The following is a 17,904-nucleotide window of genomic DNA, read 5'->3' on the forward strand; positions in this document are numbered from 1 at the left end:
GTGAAGGAAATACACCTGCAAGCCCAGGATGCAGAGTCCCAAACAAAATGGGTACAAAGAGGCCCACTCAAAGACACATCATAATTAAAATGTCAAAGGTTAAAGATAAAGGGAGAATCTTAAAAGCAACAAGAGAAAAGCTGGTAGTTCCTACAGGGAAGTTCCCATAAGACTGTCAGCTGATTTCTCAAAAAAGCTTTGCAGGCTAGAAGGAATTGCCCAAAAATATTCAAAGTCATGAAAAAGCAAGGGACCTACAGCCAAGATTGTTCTATGCAGGAAAGATATCATTTAGAAACCAAAGGCAGATAAAGAGCTTCCCAGGCAAGTAAAAGCTAAAAGAGTTCATCATGATCAAACCATTATTATGAAATGTTAAAGGGATTTATTTAAGAAAAATGAGGTCAAAACTATGAACAAATGGCAAGAAATATGTATCCATCAACAACTGAATCTAAAAAACAAACTAAGTACACAAGAACAGAGACAGAATGAATCATGGACACGGACAGTGTTTTGATGGTTGCCAGATATGAGGGGGTGTGGGGGAATGGGTGAGGAGGTGAGGGGATTAAGAAATACAAGTAGGTAATTACAGAATAGCTGTGGGGATGTAAAGTACTTAGGAAATGGAGTGGCCAAAGAATTTATACTCATGACCCATGGACATGAACAATGGTGAAGGGATTGCCTGAGGGAGTGGGGGTTGCTGGGTGGAAGAGGATAAAGGGGAAAAAATTGGGACAACTCTAATAGCATAATCATAAAAATATAATTTAAAAAAGTCTGATTGAGAGAATCTTACTTTTTAGATTTTCTAAAGTCTTCTAAAATCTTCTAAAAAGAAGATTCATATCTTCTTTTTGGATATGAATGTTAGTCTATTTGAATGTATTACAAACAGGTCTGCAAGGGAAAATATGTTAACACAAAAGACCTTAATGATTTCTGACTAATAAGTGTAGCCCAGCTAATGAGGTTGCAGAGTAGTCATATAGTTAATTAGAAGCTTGGATAAAATTTTCCTACTGCACCCTTCCCCTGCGGCCCCTTTGAGGAACAGCAGCCATGGCTCTCCGCTACCCCATGGCCCTGGGCCTCAACAAGGGCTACAAAGTAACAAAGAACGTGAGCGAGCAGAGGCGCAGCGACGCGGCGGGCGCCTCACCAAGCACACCAAGTCCGTGCGGGACATGATCCGAGTAGTGTGTGGCTTTGCACCCTACGAGCGGCGTGCCATGGAGTTGCTCAAGGTCTCTAAGGACAAGAGGGCCCTGAAGTTCATCAAGAAAAGGGTGGGGACACACATCCATGCCAAGAGGAAGAGAGAGTAGCTAAGCAACGTCCTTGCAGCCACGAGGAAGGCAGCAGCCAAGAAGGACTGAACCCCATGCCCTCTGAGTAATAAAACCTGTTCAGAAAAAAAATATTTTCCTACTGCAGCATTTGCAACTGTAATCAACAAAGCTTTCTACCACAAATATGTTCACATTTTTATTCTCATGGTTACAAAGTAAGAGCTTTTGGCTAAATCTTGCCCTGGCAGGGTTAAGAAGTTGGTTAGAGCATCATCCTGACACCCCGAGGTTCGAGGTTCAATCCCTGGTCAGGGCGCATAAAAGAATAAACCAATGGATGCATAAATAAAGTGGAACAAATTCGTCTCTCTCCCTCCTTTCCTTTCTCAAGTAAATTAAATTAAATTAAAAAACCAACAAATCTTGTAGTGTTACAGAGTTCTCTGCCCTTCTTAGCAAATAGAGAAGCAATTCAACTTTTTAATAAGTTACAGATTAATGATTAAGTTATTTTGTGGTAAAATAGTCACGAACTTTTCAATCTAAAGAGATGTAGTAGGTGCCTCACAACTTTGGTTTCTCAGCCGCTTTCTCATCCTTCATTATTGTGTTAATCGAGGCTTTAGAACCTCTAACTCTGGGTATGTTTTCCAGCCAGAACTGCGTAAAGGGGCTTTCTATCGCTGTTCCCGCAAGAACCCTCTAAAAGACAAGCTGTATTTTAGGAGGGGCGGGGGGTGGGGGGGGTGGAGCGAGGAATAGCCAAGGTAGGATTCAACCCACATGAGTGGTTGCAGAACTACTGCCCTTTCACCTCTGATTTGGGATTCTAACCTTCTCTGTGCAACATGGAGAGGAAGACTCTGGAGAGGTATTCGGAATTAGGCCCTGCCACGGCTGGCCCAGCGGTTTGACCCCAGCGGGAACCCGGGCACTGGCGCGCAGAAGCCCCGCCCTTCTGGTCTGGATCCCTTCGGGAGGTGGGGCCGGGGGCTGGGCCTCCGGCCGCGGGAATCCTGAGCCCGCCTCTTCCCCACCCATCTGTTTCTCGCCATGGCCCCTGCACTTCTTGTGGTCCCTGCTGCCCTCGCCTCTTTCATCCTGGCCTTTGGCACGGGAGTGGAGTTCGTGCGCTTTACCTCCCTTCGGCCCCTTCTCAGAGGGATGACGGAGTCTGGAGGTCCAGGTGAGATGGAGGGATGGGAGATGAGCTCTGGGGTAGGGAGGTGGAGCCAGAGGAGAGGGAGCAAGGCGGGGCTTGATAGACAGGAAAAGTCCCGGAGAGGGATCTACAGCTGAGACGGGTTCTGAGAAGCTGCGGGAGAAACTAAATTAGGAAGTCAGGGATTAGACCTTTGGAGAGACAGGATGGTTAGGATTGAGATCAAGGGAAAGGGTGATAAACAGAGCATATTAAGGAAAGTGCTTTGAAGACAGGACTATGGAGAGGAGATTGATTAGAATCGTCTTCCATAGCTCTAAAGGAGGCCTAGGAAAGGGGGAAGAAACGGAATGAATGGGAAAGCGAGTTGGACAAAGAAAGTTAAGGTTCTTGAAAGCATTACGGGACATGGCCTGGGACTCCAAGAGATGAGGGTAGAGGGTCCTGTTCTTTTCACTCTCTAACTCCCCTAGATGCCTACCAGGAATGGCTGGCTGCTTTTCAGGACCGCAGCATTCTTGCTCCTCTGGCCTGGGATCTGGGGCTCCTGCTACTATTTGTGGCGCAGCACAGCCTCATGGCAACTGAGACAGTGAAAGTGTGGATGTCCCAGTATTTTGGGGTTCTTCAGAGGTCACTGTATGTGGCATGCACTGCTCTGGCCTTGCAGGTATGAGGCCCTGGAAGCTAAGTCCCTAAGAGAAACAGCCTGGGAAGGATGCCCTAGATAGCAGGAACAAGGACCCTAGACTTCTGATAAAAGTGTGAGTTTAGGAGACCTCAGGGTGTTCATGACTCTAATCTCAGCTTCCATTCCCTCACAGCACACACCCCAGTGCACTGCTTCTCATTCTCCAAGCATGCACACCATGTGCATTCTCACCTGCACTTTGTTCATGTACCGCTTGAGAGTCTCTCCTTAACTCTTCGTAAGTCCTACCCTTTCTTCAAAACCAAGAGAAGGCTTCCTAGTTAGTATTCATCTGTCTTCTCAGTGGGGGCTTGGCAAGGGCTACTGTGCACCTCTCTGGTCACCCTCATCCATTCTGTAAGTCCTCTTGGTAAATAGATCATCCTTACATCCTTTGGACCCCACCCAGCCCCCTCTACATGCTAAATATTTTATCGGTGATGTTCCTGGTAAAGGTGGGGAGAGCTGCAAGCCAGTCTCGGGTGGGGGCAGCCTCTGGGTCTAGGTCTCCCATCCCCTCATCCTTCCCCAGCTGGTGATGCGATACTGGGAACCTGTTCCCAGAGGCCCTGTGTTGTGGGCAGCTCAAGCAGAGCCATGGGCCACCTGGGTGCCCCTCCTGTGCTTTGTGCTTCACATCATTTCCTGGCTCCTCATCTTCAGCATCCTTCTCGTCTTTGACTACGCAGAACTCATGGGCCTGAAACAGGTGAGGCTTCCAGATCCCTACCTTTGATCCTTTCAAGGACACCTCTTGGCTTTCCCAGGATTTTTTCCCCTCCCTGTCCCATGCTCTTCTACCTTCCTCTTGCTTTCAGCTTTCTTACCTACCTTTCTTGTATGAGTCTTACCTCAGCCCTTCTTCATAGGCCAAAAACCATGGGTCTCCTGAGCCCGTGGAAGGTTCATGGCCTGAAGATGAGGGTCAGGGGCCCAAGACTTAGAAGGGTGGTTCCTGGGCCTGAGTTATAGCAGGAGGGTGCCGGGAAGGGGAAGAAAAGGTGGCTAAGTTGTGAAAGGGGCTTGACTTCATTTCTAAGCTGTTTTCCCACTCCTAGGTGTACTACCATGTGCTGGGGCTCGGGGAGCCTCTGGCCCTGAAGTCTCCCCGGGCTCTGAGACTCTTCTCCCACCTGCGCCACCCAGTGTGTGTGGAGCTGCTGACCGTGCTGTGGGTGGTCCCTACCTTGGGCACTGATCGGCTCCTCCTTGCTCTCCTCCTTACCCTGTACCTGGGCCTGGCTCATGGACTTGACCAGCAAGACCTATGCTACCTCCGGGCCCAGCTACAAAGAAAACTGCACCTGCTCTCCCGGCCTCAGGAGGGTGAGGCCTATTGAGGAGCTAACCTTGGTTTCAACCCCTGTACTTCCTGTTTCCCTCAGAATTCAAATCCCTTGACATCCAGGTCTTGGCTGCTTCAGACCAGAGGCCCAGATCCATGGACTAAAGGAACTGTCTCATCCACTCCACTCCCTGGGCCCATCTCCATAACCTAAATTTTATTTTGTGGTAAAATAGTCACTAAGTTTCAGGACTTAAAAGTCCAATTCTCACCAGCCAGCAAGAAGGGGTGGGTGATTTACAGGTCTTCTCATTTTAGGGCTTGACACCCCCTCCCCAACATCCTCAAAAGAAGGGTCCAGTCTGACCACTCCCCCGGCAGAGTTACTCATCTCTGCAACCCAAAGATCCCCTTCTCCAGGTCTAGGTTGCGCTTCTAGGCGCTCTACTAGGGTCTGCAAGTTTGACAGTAGTGGCTGCCCCTTCAGGTTCCATACTTCCTCCATTCCCACTGGCTGGCCTCTTCACCTCTTTAGGCCCCGCCCCAGGGTTCAGCCCTTGAACTTAGTTGAGAGGATTCTCCAGCTCTTAATTCGAGTGATTAAGGTCTCTCTGCCCTCCCCAGTAACATGAGCAGCAGGAAAATAAATGTCAGCCTGGTTTTTCTACATCTGGTGCGCAGCCGGCCTATCAGTGTATCTTAAACTGGAGGGCGGAGTTTGGGAAAGACCGCGAGCGGAGCCTGGGCGCGCCAAACTCGAGCCTGAACAGCCACCGCGCCCTCTTGCGACCGTTGGGCGGCGCCCCCCCCCTTCCCGGAGCAGCCCAGTTCTTCCTCCACGTCCCCCTACGTCCCCGAAGACCGTGGAACTCATGGGAGACCGGAGCTTAAAAAAAAAAGTGGGCAGTAGCTCCGGAAAGCAGCGAGCTTCCACAGCTGTTGGCTTCCGAGTGCCTCTCCCGCCGTCCCTGTCCCAGTGGATCCCCCACTGCCTGGCGGTGGCCTGGGACCCCACAGCGACCAAAGACTGGCCCCCGAGGCCAGAACGCGGGGAGGAGCAGCAGAGGATGGGAAGGGCGGGTCCAGCTCGGAGCTGCCGCTGCTTCCTCCCCACGTCCCTTAAGGGGCCTGAGTCACCGGCCGCCGCCCTGGGTCGGCGGGATGGGGGTGGCGGGTGTCTGGACACCTGGGTTTTCCAAGGCTGCTGGGCAGGGGAGAGGTGAGGGGCCCTAGTGGCTCGGAGCGGAGGGTCAGGGGCGACCGCCGGAAAAGCGGAGCCGGGAGCGAAGCCCCACGCGGGGTAGGCGGGAGCGAGGCCCCGCCTCCTCGGGCTCCGCCCCGCGCCCCCGCGCCTCTCCGCATTGTCCTCAGACAAAGCGGTCGCCGCCCCCCACCCCGCCCGCCCCCAAGGTCTCTGTCTCCATTCTTCCTTTAGGGCTCCCACTTTCACTCCTCCCCTCCCTCCTGTCTCCGGACCGCCCTGGATCCCTCTCTCGCCCTCTTCCTCTCGCTTCCCCATCCTCCTGTGTCCGGACTCCGGGCTCCTCCGCACCCCCTCCCCTGGAGCCCCCGCAGCGTGTGAGTTGACTGAGGGGCTTCAGAACTGGGGAGGGCTTTCTCCTCGCTCCGTCCTCACTCCTGCCCCTAGCCTGGACCTTGGGCTGACGCCTCGCTGTGCTGCGGTTGTCTGTGCGGCCAGCGCGGGGCGGGGATGGGGGACAATGTCAGGGCTTCTTGAGAGCCAAGACCCCAGCACAGGACGCGAAGGCTCCGAGAGAAGAGGCGCGGAGCCGGTTCTCCGCGCTGCTGGGTCCCGGGCACAGCAGGTGGGGGAGGCAGGCCGAGGTGACGTGCCAGGGTCGGGGTGGACGTCAGGGTTCTGGGAACGTGCGGGCAGCCCGGCGCCTGGGTTCTGAAAGTCCCCGGGGGAGGGTATTTCCCTGGCCCGCCCTGGGGCGGAAGGGGGGCAGGAGGCGGGGCCCGGCACAGCTGGAAGGGGAGCCCGGACCTCCGGAACCAGAGCAGAGACGCGCCCCGCTGCATCCGCGGAGCCTCCTTTACCCTCTGACCCCCGTTTCCCCTGCTCCCCTAGACCTTTCCACTCTCCGTCCCTCCTCACTACCCCGACATCTGTGCAGATTCCCATCGCCCCCCTCTCCCGGAGGGATTGATTCCCTGACCACCGTCCCCACTCTCACCGCCCCCGGGGTAGCACTGAGGCCACCTCGCCAGAATCTTGACCCCCTCACCTGCGGCCGTGCTTTCCTCTCCTCCCCCTCACACCAACTTTTTTCGCCCTTCTCTTTTCTCACGTCCTTGGGATCGTCTCTGACTCTCTGACTTTCGTTAACCCTGAGCTGCCATATCTGAACCTCCACTCTTCCTTTACTTCTTCCCCTTCCCCCCATCAACTTGACCCATAGCCTTTTCTTCACTTTCTTGGTTTTCCCCTTTCTCTGTCCTGCCTCATTTCCCTCTTCCCCTTTACCCTCTCCCCCTCAGCTCCTCTGCCCTTCTCTGTCCCACCTCTCCCCTCCACTTCCTGTCCTTCTCATCCCCAGCCTCACCCTTGGGCCTCTCAGTAGCATCTCCTATTTGTTCTCTGCTCCCAGTACTCCCCACCCTCAAGGCGACCATGGCCACCATCCCAGACTGGAAGCTACAGCTGCTGGCCCGGCGCCGGCAGGAGGAAGCAGCCGTTCGGGGCCGGGAGAAGGCAGAGAGGGAGCGTCTGTCCCAGATGCCAGCTTGGAAGCGGGGGCTCCTGGAGCGGCGCCGCGCTAAGTTTGGTCTGTCTCCTGGGGAGTCTAGCTCTGAATTTGGGACTACAGAGGCTGGACCTCCAGACTCAGACAAGTCTGCGGTCCTCCTGGAGGCCATCGGTCCAGTGCACCAGAACCGATTCATTCGGCAGGAGCGCCAGCAGCAGCAGCAGCAGCAGCAGCAGCAGCACCGGAGTGATGAGCTACTTGCAGAAAGGAAGCCTGGGCCTTTGGAGGCCAGGGAGTGGAGACTGAGCCCTGGGGAGGTGAGGGATCCAAGCCCCAAGGGAAGAGAGTCTAAGGAAGAGCAGCTCAGTCTTAAGGAAGCCAGAGAGAGGAGGCTGGGGGTAGGGGAAGCCAGAGAGTCAAGTCCCAGGCCTTCAGGAGCTCAGGACAGGAGGCAGAGCCCTGGAGAGGCTGGAGACAGGATCTCCAGGCTGTCAGAGGTGCAGAAATGGAGGCTGAGTCCCAGAGAAACACCGGACTGGAGTCTGAGACTGGCAGAACCTCAGGAACAAAGCCCTAGGAGAAAAGAGATGGTGGAAAGTAGACTGAGCCCAGCAGAGTCTGATGGTCAGAAGTTGGGCCTGACAGAGGCTCATAAATGGAGGTCTGACTCCATAGAGTCTCAGGAACAAAGTTTGACACAACTGGAGGCATCAGAATGGAGGCTGAGCTCAGGAGAAAGAAAAGACAGCTCAGAGGAATGCGGGAGAAGAGAAGACAGGCCAGCTCCAAGGAGGGCTCCAGAAGAGATTACAGGGCTGTCTGAGACTGTGACACGGAGGGCTCTGGACAGCAGCTCTGGAGGAGTACAGGCAGCAGAGCAGAGACCCAGTCCTGTGGAAGATGGCGAGGGGGATTTCAGGCTGACAGAAGGGTGGAGATGGACCCTGTACTCTGGGAAGTTCCGAGAATGGACACCCAGGGACACAGAGACTCAAACTCAGAAACCAGCCCCTCCAGAGTCTGCTGAGAAGCATCTGGGGCCTCTTGCTGCAGAGGCTGGAGAAGGAGAGGCTGAAAAGGAGGAGGCAGGAGCTCAAGGCAGGTCTTTGAGCACCCTGCAGAACCGCTGTTCTGTGCCCTGCCCCCTCCCACCAGAGGATGCTGGGACTGGAGGCTCTAGACAGCAGGAAGAGGAAGCTGGGGAACTTCGGCCCCCACCCGCAGCCCCTCTGTCTCCCTCACCCCCAACCCCACCTGCCCCCCAGTTCCCTGGGGATCCCCTCATGAGCCGGCTGTTCTATGGGGTGAAGGCAGGGCCGGGGGTGGGGCCCCCTCGCCGCAGTGGACACACCTTCACAGTCAACCCAAGACGGTCTGTCCCCCCTGCGGCCGCTGCCAGTCTAGGCACCACTGATGCTGCGGTCCTTGGTGCTGGGAAGAAGCGGTACCCAACTGCTGAGGAAATCTCGGTCCTTGGGGGCTACCTTCGCCTCAGCCGCAGCTGCCTTGTCAAGGGGTCCCCTGAAAGGCACCACAAACAGGTATGGAACAGCCAAGCCAGACTTCTTAGAAGCCCACTCATCTGTTCCTTCTGGGCTTTGAACTCATCTTCTTTATACTCCTGTATTCTGGTCTTCCTCTGTTGTTAATTCCTGCTGCCACCCCTTCTTCTCTGAAACACCCTTCCTTCTTGTAACCCTCCTTTCTCATTCATTTCCAAGCCCCAAGGATCCTGCCCACAATCTAGTGCTGTCCCTGGGTGTGTCCCTCTCAGGGTGTGCCCAGGCTGCTTCGCCCTCCACTCCATCAAGCTCTGAGGTCCCCCACCCCATTTCTTTCCTTCTTTTCCTCTGAGTCTTCAACCCAACTCAGCCCATTCGGTGGGAGACAGGCCAACAACCTTAAATCTGTAGTAGCAAGGTCACCAGGGTGAAAGCCCTTACAGCCTTCCAAGGAGAGAATGTGGGGACAGGAAGCCTGGGGAGAAATGGAGGGGAGACCTGAGTGGAGGAAAATCTCACAGTCCAAGGAAGAGGGGGACAGAGTTGAGTGGGGACATCATGGGATGACGGGGCAGGGAATGGAACAGGGCTGACCAAAGAGCCAGTCTGCCCTACAGGAGAGTTCCACACAGAGGCCATTTAAAATACGTGACCTTGGGGTTGTACATCATCAGCTGGGCCACTGCTTCAGACAGTGCTCCCTTCTCCGGGGAAAAGAAAAGCCTTCTCCACTTCCAATATATGCCCTCCCTGTCTCTCTCCCTGGCCTTCCCCTCCCTCCTCAGGACTGGCTCAGCCTCTATTTTCCCCTCTCTTCCTGCAACCCGGGCCTCTCCCTCGTCTTGGCGTAGAAAACAAGAGAAGTGAATTTGGAGGCACTACTGAGAACAGAGGCCAATGGGAGTTGAGGACTGGGGTGAGGGCCGAGGCCAGCAGAGGGTCAGAGGTTAAATTGGAATCAGGTTGTACAGAAAAGTAGAAGCTAGGCTGGCAGCTCCCCGGCCTGGTCCCACCCCTGCCTCTTCCCTAGTCCCTTCTTTCATACCAGTCTATTTCCAGCTTGGAAAGGAAGGAGAGCACCTCACATGTGTGCCCGGAGGCAGGGAAGCCCTTCCTAGTCTCCAGTCCTCATCCCACATGTGATGTCCTCAGGTCTGGTTTCTGTGTCCTCAGTTTCAGCGAGAAAACACCTAGATTAAGCTTGGAGTCATTTGATACCCCCATTCATCCTCACAAGAAGCTGAAGCTCCTATCTCCGAGCAATATCCCAAGCCCTTTGACAAAGCAAGGAGGGTAAATCAGGAACTGCCAGGATAGTGTTCAGAAAAGTCACTTCCTACTGAGTTAGTTGGCTTGTGTTTTTCATGTGGAAAGAACAGAAGGAGGCATAAAGTTTGGGACCCAAAGCCCAGGGGCTATCAGGTGTGGGACAGAACCTGCGATGGTGAGCATACCCAGGTTAGAGAGCTGGGGAGCCGGAAGCAGATCACCCAAACAGGAAGCCTGGGGTGGGGGCCGGAAGGCTGGTGGGGCTGAGTGGGGAACACTGGGCTCTGGCCTTCCAGAACTGCTCAGGATGTGGTGAGAAGAAGGAAGCAGAGCTCAGGGTGGGGGTGGGAAAGAAGCAGCGGAGTTCTCTAGACCCATGCGCCGCCCCCTCTGCCCTCTTCCAGCACCAGCTCACGGGGGGGCTGTTGTGCCCTGTCCCAGCTCCGCCCACCCCCCTGGCTCAGGGATAGGAAGACCTCATCCCCAACCCCTGCCTTCCCTAAATAACTCATTTGCAGGCTAATTCCATCAGTCTTATTCAAAGAAATCCCAGGCCTGGCACTGGAGGCCAGAGGATGGATGGGCTGTGGCTGGTGCCCTTCCCCAGAGGCCTCTCAGCTGAGATACCAGCCCCTCCCCTCTCCAGCCCCCTTGTGACCTTATATAGCTGATGAGAGGAGCCAGTGAGTCACCCATTCTATACCCTCCCCCCACCCCTTCCAGGCTGTTCATTCCTGGGAAGCCCAGTCAGAAGTGGCTAGGGTGGGGGTAGCAGGGTCAGTGTAGAAAGTGTGGGGGAAGAGGCAAACATGGACTGAAAGCAAATAAAAGGAGTCCTTTTTCAGAGTGGCTAATAAACTACAGAGCTTGTTATCCTGAGAGGGGATATGAAAAGACAATAGAAATAGGTTCTCAGAAGTTTGGGCACATCTATCAGTAACAGAACCAGAAGTGGCCCCTTTTGAGAATTTGGGATATGAGGGGTCTGGTTGCTGTCACCTGATTCTATCAGCCATTTCACACAGACTGGGGTCAACTGTATTCAGGCTTGCCCCCCCCTCCCCCACCCAACATTTCTCCCTCAGCTTTAGTCCTCGGTAGGGACCTCATCTGGGGTCTGGATGAGCCCTTCCTTACCCAGTAAAGCCGTTCCCGTGCTCTAATTGACAGCAGCGGCAAGGATAATGAGTTCTCTGATAGGTTAGAAGGTGCTTATGGGGGTGGGGGGAAGCAGACAAGGGATAAGATAAGAGGAAGTTAGAAGGCCAGGGTGTGAGGGAATGAATGTGATATCTTTGTAACGGGGTGACTGTGAGAGAGGGATCTATGTAGATGTTTGGGGGAACAGCCAGCGCAAAGGCCCTGAGGTGGGAGTTCCCCAGTGGGCCTGTGTAGCTGGAGTGGAGGGTGCCCAAGAGGTGAGAGGGTAGCACCATCCTGAAGAATTTGGTCAGGCTCTGGCTTTTGCTCCCAGTGAGATGGGGAACTGATACAGGGTTTGGAGCCAAGGAGTGACAGTCCATCAGTTCCAACCTTCTGTGTGGATGCGTTTATTAGCAGCCACCCTCCAGGGTTCTCATATCCCAGTCTATTCTGAGATGAGGTGGCAGGGAACCAGCTTCAAGTTTCTCAAAATAGATGCCAGGGAAGGCCTCAGTAGATCATCTGGACTTTTTCAAGTAATTCACATGGAATTCTCCTGTTGTCTCCATTGTGGTTTTGGCTCCAGAGTTAATCCTACCCTACCTCTTCCCCACTGAGCTTCTTAGGAGGACAGAGAACAGCAGTGAGAACAGCTGGGCTGGGGTCCTTATGTTTAGGAAGGAGTTTCTATAGTTTCCAGATCTGCCTGCTGTTTTGCCTCTATCTCTGATGTCCCCTCTGCTGTACGCTTTACCCCCACTCTATGTTTTCATGGACTTTCCTCTCTGTCCTTGTCACCTCTCCCAGCTGCACCTTTCAAGAACTTATCTTTCTTCCTCTGTGTTGTGGGAAGAGTCTCTGTTTCCTCTGGGCCCCACTGTAGGTCTGCCCTGTTTTTGCCTGGGATTCCCTTCCCAGCTATTTCAAATTTCACCTCCTCTGGGTAGCCTTCCTGATTGCCCCAGGGCTCCCAAAGACTCATCTGTGATCGCAAGACTTGTTTTCAGTGTTTTTAGTTTATACTCACCCTTCTGCCTGACACACTCTAAAGTTAGGAACCTTGGTCCTGTATTACTCGCCTCTGCCACTCAGACCACTGCCAAAGCTCAGGCCAAAGTCTCATCTCATGACACAATGTGTTTGAAGAGGGAATACCTGGGATTGCAGGGCCAGCATCAAAAAGAAAACTGGGCCCCGCAGTGGACGGGAGGGCAAAGTTAGCGGGGTGGTCATATCCAGCCCTGCGCCCCAGCTTGCAGCACCTGCGAGGCTGAGGGCTGTCTGACCTGCCTCCTCGCCGCTTTCCCTCCCTTCCATCCGTAGCTCAAGATATCCTTCAGCGAGACAGCCCTAGAGACCACGTACCAATACCCTTCCGAAAGCTCAGTGCTAGAGGAGCTGGGCCCGGATCCCGAGGCCCTCTGTGCTCCCAGTGCCCCAGCGGCCCAGCCTGATGAAGAGGAGGAGGAGGAGGAGGAGCTGCAGCCGGAGCTCCAAGGGGGGCTGCACAACAAGGCGTTGATAGTGGGTGAGCAGAGGCGCCTCCAAGGCTGGCACTTGGGTCCCGAAGGAAAGGGAAGGACAATGTGGCACTTGAAAGGCTTGCCAGGTCCTTTGGTTCAACCTGCTTCTTTTTTTTTTTTTAGATTTTATTTATTTATCTTTAGAGGGGAAGGGAAGGAGAGAGGGAGAGAAACATCAATGTATGGTTGCCTTTCATGCGTCCCCTGCTGGGAACTGGCCTGCAACCCAGGCATGTGCCGTGACTGGGAATCGAACCAAGATCCTTTGGTTCACAGGCCCGAGCTCAATCCACTGAGCTACACCAGCCAGGGCTCAACCTGCTTCTTTAACAAATGTGGAAACCGAGGTTATGGGAAGTGAAGTGCAGATTGAGTCTCCAGATTTTAAAACTAGGGCTCTTTCTGAGCGCTATAGTGCAGTTTAAAATACACGGTATGGGTCAGTCAGGCCCGAGTTTAAATTCTATCTTTTATGGTTATGACCTCAGGGAAATAACTTAGCTATTGGCCTGTTTATTATTTATGAAATGAGGTTAATAATAAGTGCCTCCTGGAGTTGTTGAGAGGGTTAAGTAATTTTTGTGAAGCACCTAAAACCATGGCTGAACATTAAATTACTTAACCTCAACTGGAGGTGAGAGTTAAACAAGTTATAAGATACCTGGCACAGAATATGAGCTAAATCAATATGGCTGCTGTTACTGGTAGTAACAAGCACTCAAGATGTGGAAGATTCTCTGTTAGGTGACTTCTGTATGCCACCTGGCCTTCACTGAGGGGAGTGGGTGGGGAAGGCGGGAGGCAGAGGCTACTACTCATTCTCTATCATCATTGCCTCCTCTCTCACAGATGAGTCCTGCCGAAGGTGACCCTCTTCCAACACCGGGATGTACCTTCCTTCTTCTCAGAACTAAAGATCCTAAATTCCAGAAGATTCAGAGCAGATAACCCTGAAAATGAGCCTGGAAGGGAAGGGCAACCACCATCTTCCAACTTGATTTCCTCATCCTGTTTCTGGACACAGAGCCCAAATTCCACCCTCACCCCAAATCCCCAGTGTGAGTGCATCAGGCACGCTCGCACACCCTGTGTGATCCCAGTCCCGAGGGGCGAGGACAGAGCTCACTGTGGGGCGAGGGTGGAGGACCTTGCTCTCGGGCTCTTGGGACCCCTGTTGGGCTCTCGGGATTTAAGCACTCATTTCCCTGGGAGGCTGGCCCTCAGTCCTTTCTTAGGCATGTGTTGCTCCTATTCCTTAGGTCACTGTCCCTTTGTTTACAGCTCCTGCCTCCTCTCGATCACAGCCTGGTTTACAAACATTCCCAACTCCCACTGAACACCCAAAAGTCCCAGGTTTATTAGTCACACCTATGTTCCATATCCACGTGAATTCCTCTGCCTCCCAGCACCCCCCCCCCACCCAAAGTCATCTAATTGGGAATGACCTGTAGGTGTGGCTTCCTCCATCTTGCTCATGTTACTAGGCCTCAGTTTACCCCAAGAGAAAAGTCAAGAAATCTTAATTCCGTAACCCTATCAGGTTATTTAAGTGGTTCACAAATGAATTAAATTGCAAAGGTGTAGAATGACTAATGACGTACCTCAACTCTCTTCCCCTATTTCTCCTTCCTTACCAATTGCCTGTTTTAGGAAAAAAGATAAAAGCAACTTTTCATAATAAAGTGGAGCTTTTTCCAACTTCCCTGCCGCTTCTCCTTTAGGAAAAAAAACAAGTATATTTGGGAAAATGCTCTGGATTTCTCCTTCTAAGCCTCTGCCATCTCCTATTGGCCAGGAAAGGAATTGGCCATGCTGTCGGAAGGGAGACCAATGGGGATGAACCAAGAACTCAGCACTGATGTGTAGAAACAGTGTTGATAGAGCCCTGCACTTGTTTCTCAAAGGGCTGGTTTGAGGAAGGGCATTTGAAGTATCTACTAGACATGGGTAGTGCCATGAGGATAGACTTTGTTGGTTGGGTTTAACCCTATGCCTGGCACCAAGTAGATAAAGTTATTTCTAGAGTGAATGATTCAACAAATAAATCAGTAAATGGAAAGAGCTAAGAAATTAGAAGCAGAGGATACTCTGAACTGATAGATTCCAGTGTTTGGAGGCCTACTGCAATGCAAGCAGCCAGGTAGTGCGTGACACTAGTTAATCCAGGGTCACTAACTCCAAGACTCGGGACCACTCAGTAATCTGAAAAATACAGTTGTATGTACAGAAGTGCAATGACTTGGAAAAGGGTCTCCTCTGACAGACAACAGGTTTTTCTGAAAGGTTTAAGATCCATTGCTTTGTTGCCCAAGTGTAGTTGATACTGAGAGATTTTCCCATTTCAAAGGATTTCTATCTTCTACAAGTGTGGAAGATCTGTTACTTACCAGGTCCTTTTTTTTTTTTTTTTAAATTTCTCCAGGCTAGTAAAGACATGGTTGAGTAGTTATGGCCCTATCACTAGAGGATGCTTCCCTCAGCCTAATCAGAGTAGGCTCTCCTTTACTAAAAACAAAATATGTTAGCCATATTGATCTAAACATATGCCAGAAGTCTTTAATTTACTAGCAGGGGAACAAGCTTGATGTTGAAAGAATGAGTCAGTTCACAGACAGGAGGTATGGGTATGGAGAGTAGCAAAATTCTTATGTTAGCAGCTAATTAGGAAAGATCCTCCTCTGTTTGACCCAAGAAAGTAGAGGCAGGAAGCCCAGAGATGCCAGGGGTGCCACGGTCCATCTCAGACACACAAAAAATGCATCCAAGACATCAACGATACGGAATTACCAGTGGCTGTTAATTGAAATAAGTTTTTCATTTCTTAACAGTAGTGTCTGACAAGTCCAATTAATCATTAAAGTATGAAGCAGGGTCAAACAGGTCAGATGGCAGAGAGCTAATTAACAAATTCTGCTCAGTTTTATTTTTATGTATTGATTTGAGAGTGCAAGGGAAACATTGATCCATTGTTTCACTTATCTATGAATTTATTGGTTGACCCTTGTATGTGCCCTGATTAGAGATCTACCCCACAACCTTGGCATGTCAGGGCATTCTGCTTTATTTATTTATTTTAAACAGGCTTAATTCACTTTATTTTCCTTGTATAAAACTATATATATAGTGGCCACAGCTGGGGCCTGAGTTCTCTACACAGACACTCTGGGACAGGTCTTTACAAGATGGTCAGTGAGTTCCTGACAGGGAAACTTGGCGAACGTGGTTCTTTCCAGAGGTCAGAGGTGAGAGTGCTGTAGGTCTTAGAGACGGCATGGAAGGTGGCCTTGTCGAAGTTGCCCAGGGTGGCATGGCACTCGATGCCAGCCATCATCAGCAGCTTTTTGGGCACGGGCTGAGATGATGCTGGTGCCCCTAGATGCAGGCACACGGCACAGAGCCACAGCTCCCAGTATTCTTACAAGGGACAGTGCGGGACTTGCTGACCTTGTTCTCCCAGCAGCCTCACCACACAGGGACAATAGAGCGCTTGGCCAGGATGATGGCCCCACAGTGGTTACTCCTTTTTGACAGGGGACTCAAGAGTTGGAAAATTTTAGTTGAAGGTAAATAGTTAATAAGCCTAGTAGGTAATGCATATGTTAAAGCTATTGTTTCAGGAGCTGCAGGTATGGCTCACGCTCGCTCCCCAGAGAGGCGGCCGACCTCCTGGGGCACAGCTAAAGATCACTGCCTAGGGCACAGCTGGAGACATCAGAGCTATTGTGTTCCAGGGAGGGACATATGACCCGCCAACTCCCCCAGGGAAAGCTAACCAGCCAGGGTGAGAACTCTGCAGTTTTTTTCATCTAATTTTCCCTGAATTTCAAAACCCCTCACTGCATTCTGTTCACTGTTATAAAAAGGCTAGCTTGAAAGGAAATATAAGCTCGTTAGGGTACAAACCCACTGTCTTCTCAGAATGTCAGCCATTTGAATAAAGTGCCCGCAAAGATTCAATCCCTGTCTCTGCTTATTGGGTCTGTTATGTGACAGGCAGCACTAACGCAGGCTTTTCCGGTTCGAATTTGAGCACCTGACACCCAGACCAACATGTCCATTGTAGTCCCCAAGGGCAGCGACAAATGCTTTGAACCGGGTCCTCTGGCCTGCACATGTCTGGTTTTGCACCTGCATAATTTTCAAACGCTCATCCTTGAGGGAAAACCCCCATGTAAAAGTCAATGATCTCAGATTCCTTGTTGGGCAGGGAAAAGAGATAGGTCTCCTCTTGGGACTTCATTTTCACGTCTTTGACCAGGTGGCTTAGCCGAGCTTGGTGAAGGGGATGTGCTCCTTGTCCACGTTCTTGCCTCTGCGAGCTCCACCGGCCTCGACCCTGACCCTGGCCACTACCTCGGCCCAGGATGCCGCTGCCAAATCCTTCACTAGAGCCCGCTGAGGCCATCCATTCCAGAGCCCCTGGAGCCTCTGGGCCCTTCCTCAACACCGGCATCATCTGCCATTCGGTGTTTCCTGGCAGCGGGGCGGGCGGAGGGGGGGGGGGCGGGGAGCTGCTTATTTCTAAACAAGCAGCCGCCGGTACATATCTCTAGCTATTAGCAAAAATACAGAACACAATTCGCACATTCCATAGTTTGGAGATCTTTTAAAATTGCTTTCTGAGATAGCATCAAGAAAAGCACCTTTGTTTTTTTCCCCAGATTCCATCCTCCTTTCCTTCCTGCTGGGAGGTCCTCGCTTACACCTAACCTGTATTTACTCCCGCTGCAGGGACGGGTCCTAGCAAAAGACACTTCTAATCAGTATGAGTTAATCTTTAATAAGCATGGATCTGATCTGATTCGCATACACCTTGCATTTGGGGGGGTGTTCCATAGATCTTACAGAACTTACAAGTCTTATTTGTTACTTATTTTATCTGCCCCCTCAAACATAAGTTCACTGAGGGAGTTTTTTTTTTAATTTTTAAAGATTGAATTTATTTATTTTTAAGAGAGAGGGGGAAGGGGGAGAGAGAGACAGACAGACAAACATGATGTGCAAAAGAAACAGCGATCGGTTGCCTCTCTCAAGCCCCCAAGTGGGAATGTGCCCTGACTGGGAATCAAACCGACAACTTTCGGTCCGCAGCCCTTGCTCAGTCCACTGAGCCACACTAGCCAGGACAGGGATTGTTGTCTGACTGTTTTTTGCTATATCCCCGGTGACTAAAATTGTATCTAGCACACACTAGGCGCTCAGTATGTGTTGAATAAATGGGCGAGTGAAGGGTCCACGGGCTAAGATACTCTGTAGAGCGGAAACGAAAAAGTTTTTCATTTTGAATTATGATACAGTTCCGCGAACTTTGAATTCGCTC

General features: G+C 51.8%; 2 protein-coding genes and 2 pseudogenes across 5 annotated transcripts; 3 read left to right on the forward strand and 1 right to left on the reverse strand.

The window, feature by feature from the left end:
• Positions 1 to 1,052: 1,052 nt before the first annotated feature.
• On the forward strand, positions 1,053 to 1,385 carry LOC119046357 (60S ribosomal protein L36-like; annotated as a pseudogene).
• Positions 1,386 to 2,257: 872 nt separating this feature from the next.
• Positions 2,258 to 5,105, forward strand: NRM (nurim). 3 transcript variants are annotated; one of them, XM_037141340.2, is made up of 4 exons: positions 2,289 to 2,484; positions 2,934 to 3,130; positions 3,684 to 3,860; positions 4,210 to 5,105. In XM_037141340.2, the coding sequence occupies exons 1-4, from the start codon at positions 2,352 to 2,354 to the stop codon at positions 4,489 to 4,491; spliced, it is 789 nt and encodes a 262-aa protein (XP_036997235.2). In that variant the 5' UTR covers positions 2,289 to 2,351; the 3' UTR covers positions 4,492 to 5,105. The 3 variants fall into 3 exon arrangements, with proteins under 3 accessions (XP_036997238.1, XP_036997236.1, XP_036997235.2); XM_037141341.2 differs by lacking the exon at positions 3,684 to 3,860 and having other exon boundaries at positions 2,286 to 2,484; XM_037141343.2 differs by lacking the exons at positions 2,934 to 3,130; positions 3,684 to 3,860 and having other exon boundaries at positions 2,258 to 2,484; positions 4,210 to 4,445.
• A 712-nt stretch (positions 5,106 to 5,817) lies between these two features.
• On the forward strand, positions 5,818 to 14,266 carry PPP1R18 (protein phosphatase 1 regulatory subunit 18). Of its 2 annotated transcripts, none has more exons than XM_037141338.2 (4): positions 5,818 to 6,262; positions 7,049 to 8,688; positions 12,385 to 12,589; positions 13,434 to 14,266. In XM_037141338.2, exons 2-4 carry the CDS (start codon positions 7,072 to 7,074, stop codon positions 13,451 to 13,453), a joined length of 1,842 nt encoding a protein of 613 aa, XP_036997233.2. In that variant the 5' UTR covers positions 5,818 to 6,262; positions 7,049 to 7,071; the 3' UTR covers positions 13,454 to 14,266. The 2 variants fall into 2 exon arrangements, with proteins under 2 accessions (XP_036997233.2, XP_036997234.2); XM_037141339.2 differs by having other exon boundaries at positions 5,818 to 6,014.
• Positions 14,267 to 15,733: 1,467 nt separating this feature from the next.
• Positions 15,734 to 17,047, reverse strand: LOC119046353 (40S ribosomal protein S2-like; annotated as a pseudogene).
• Between the last annotated feature and the right edge of the window lie 857 nt (positions 17,048 to 17,904).

Source organism: Artibeus jamaicensis, unplaced genomic scaffold (assembly GCF_021234435.1).
Source record: "Artibeus jamaicensis isolate MK-2021 breed Jamaican fruit bat unplaced genomic scaffold, CSHL_Jam_final contig_469, whole genome shotgun sequence".
NCBI lineage: Eukaryota > Metazoa > Chordata > Mammalia > Chiroptera > Phyllostomidae > Artibeus > Artibeus jamaicensis.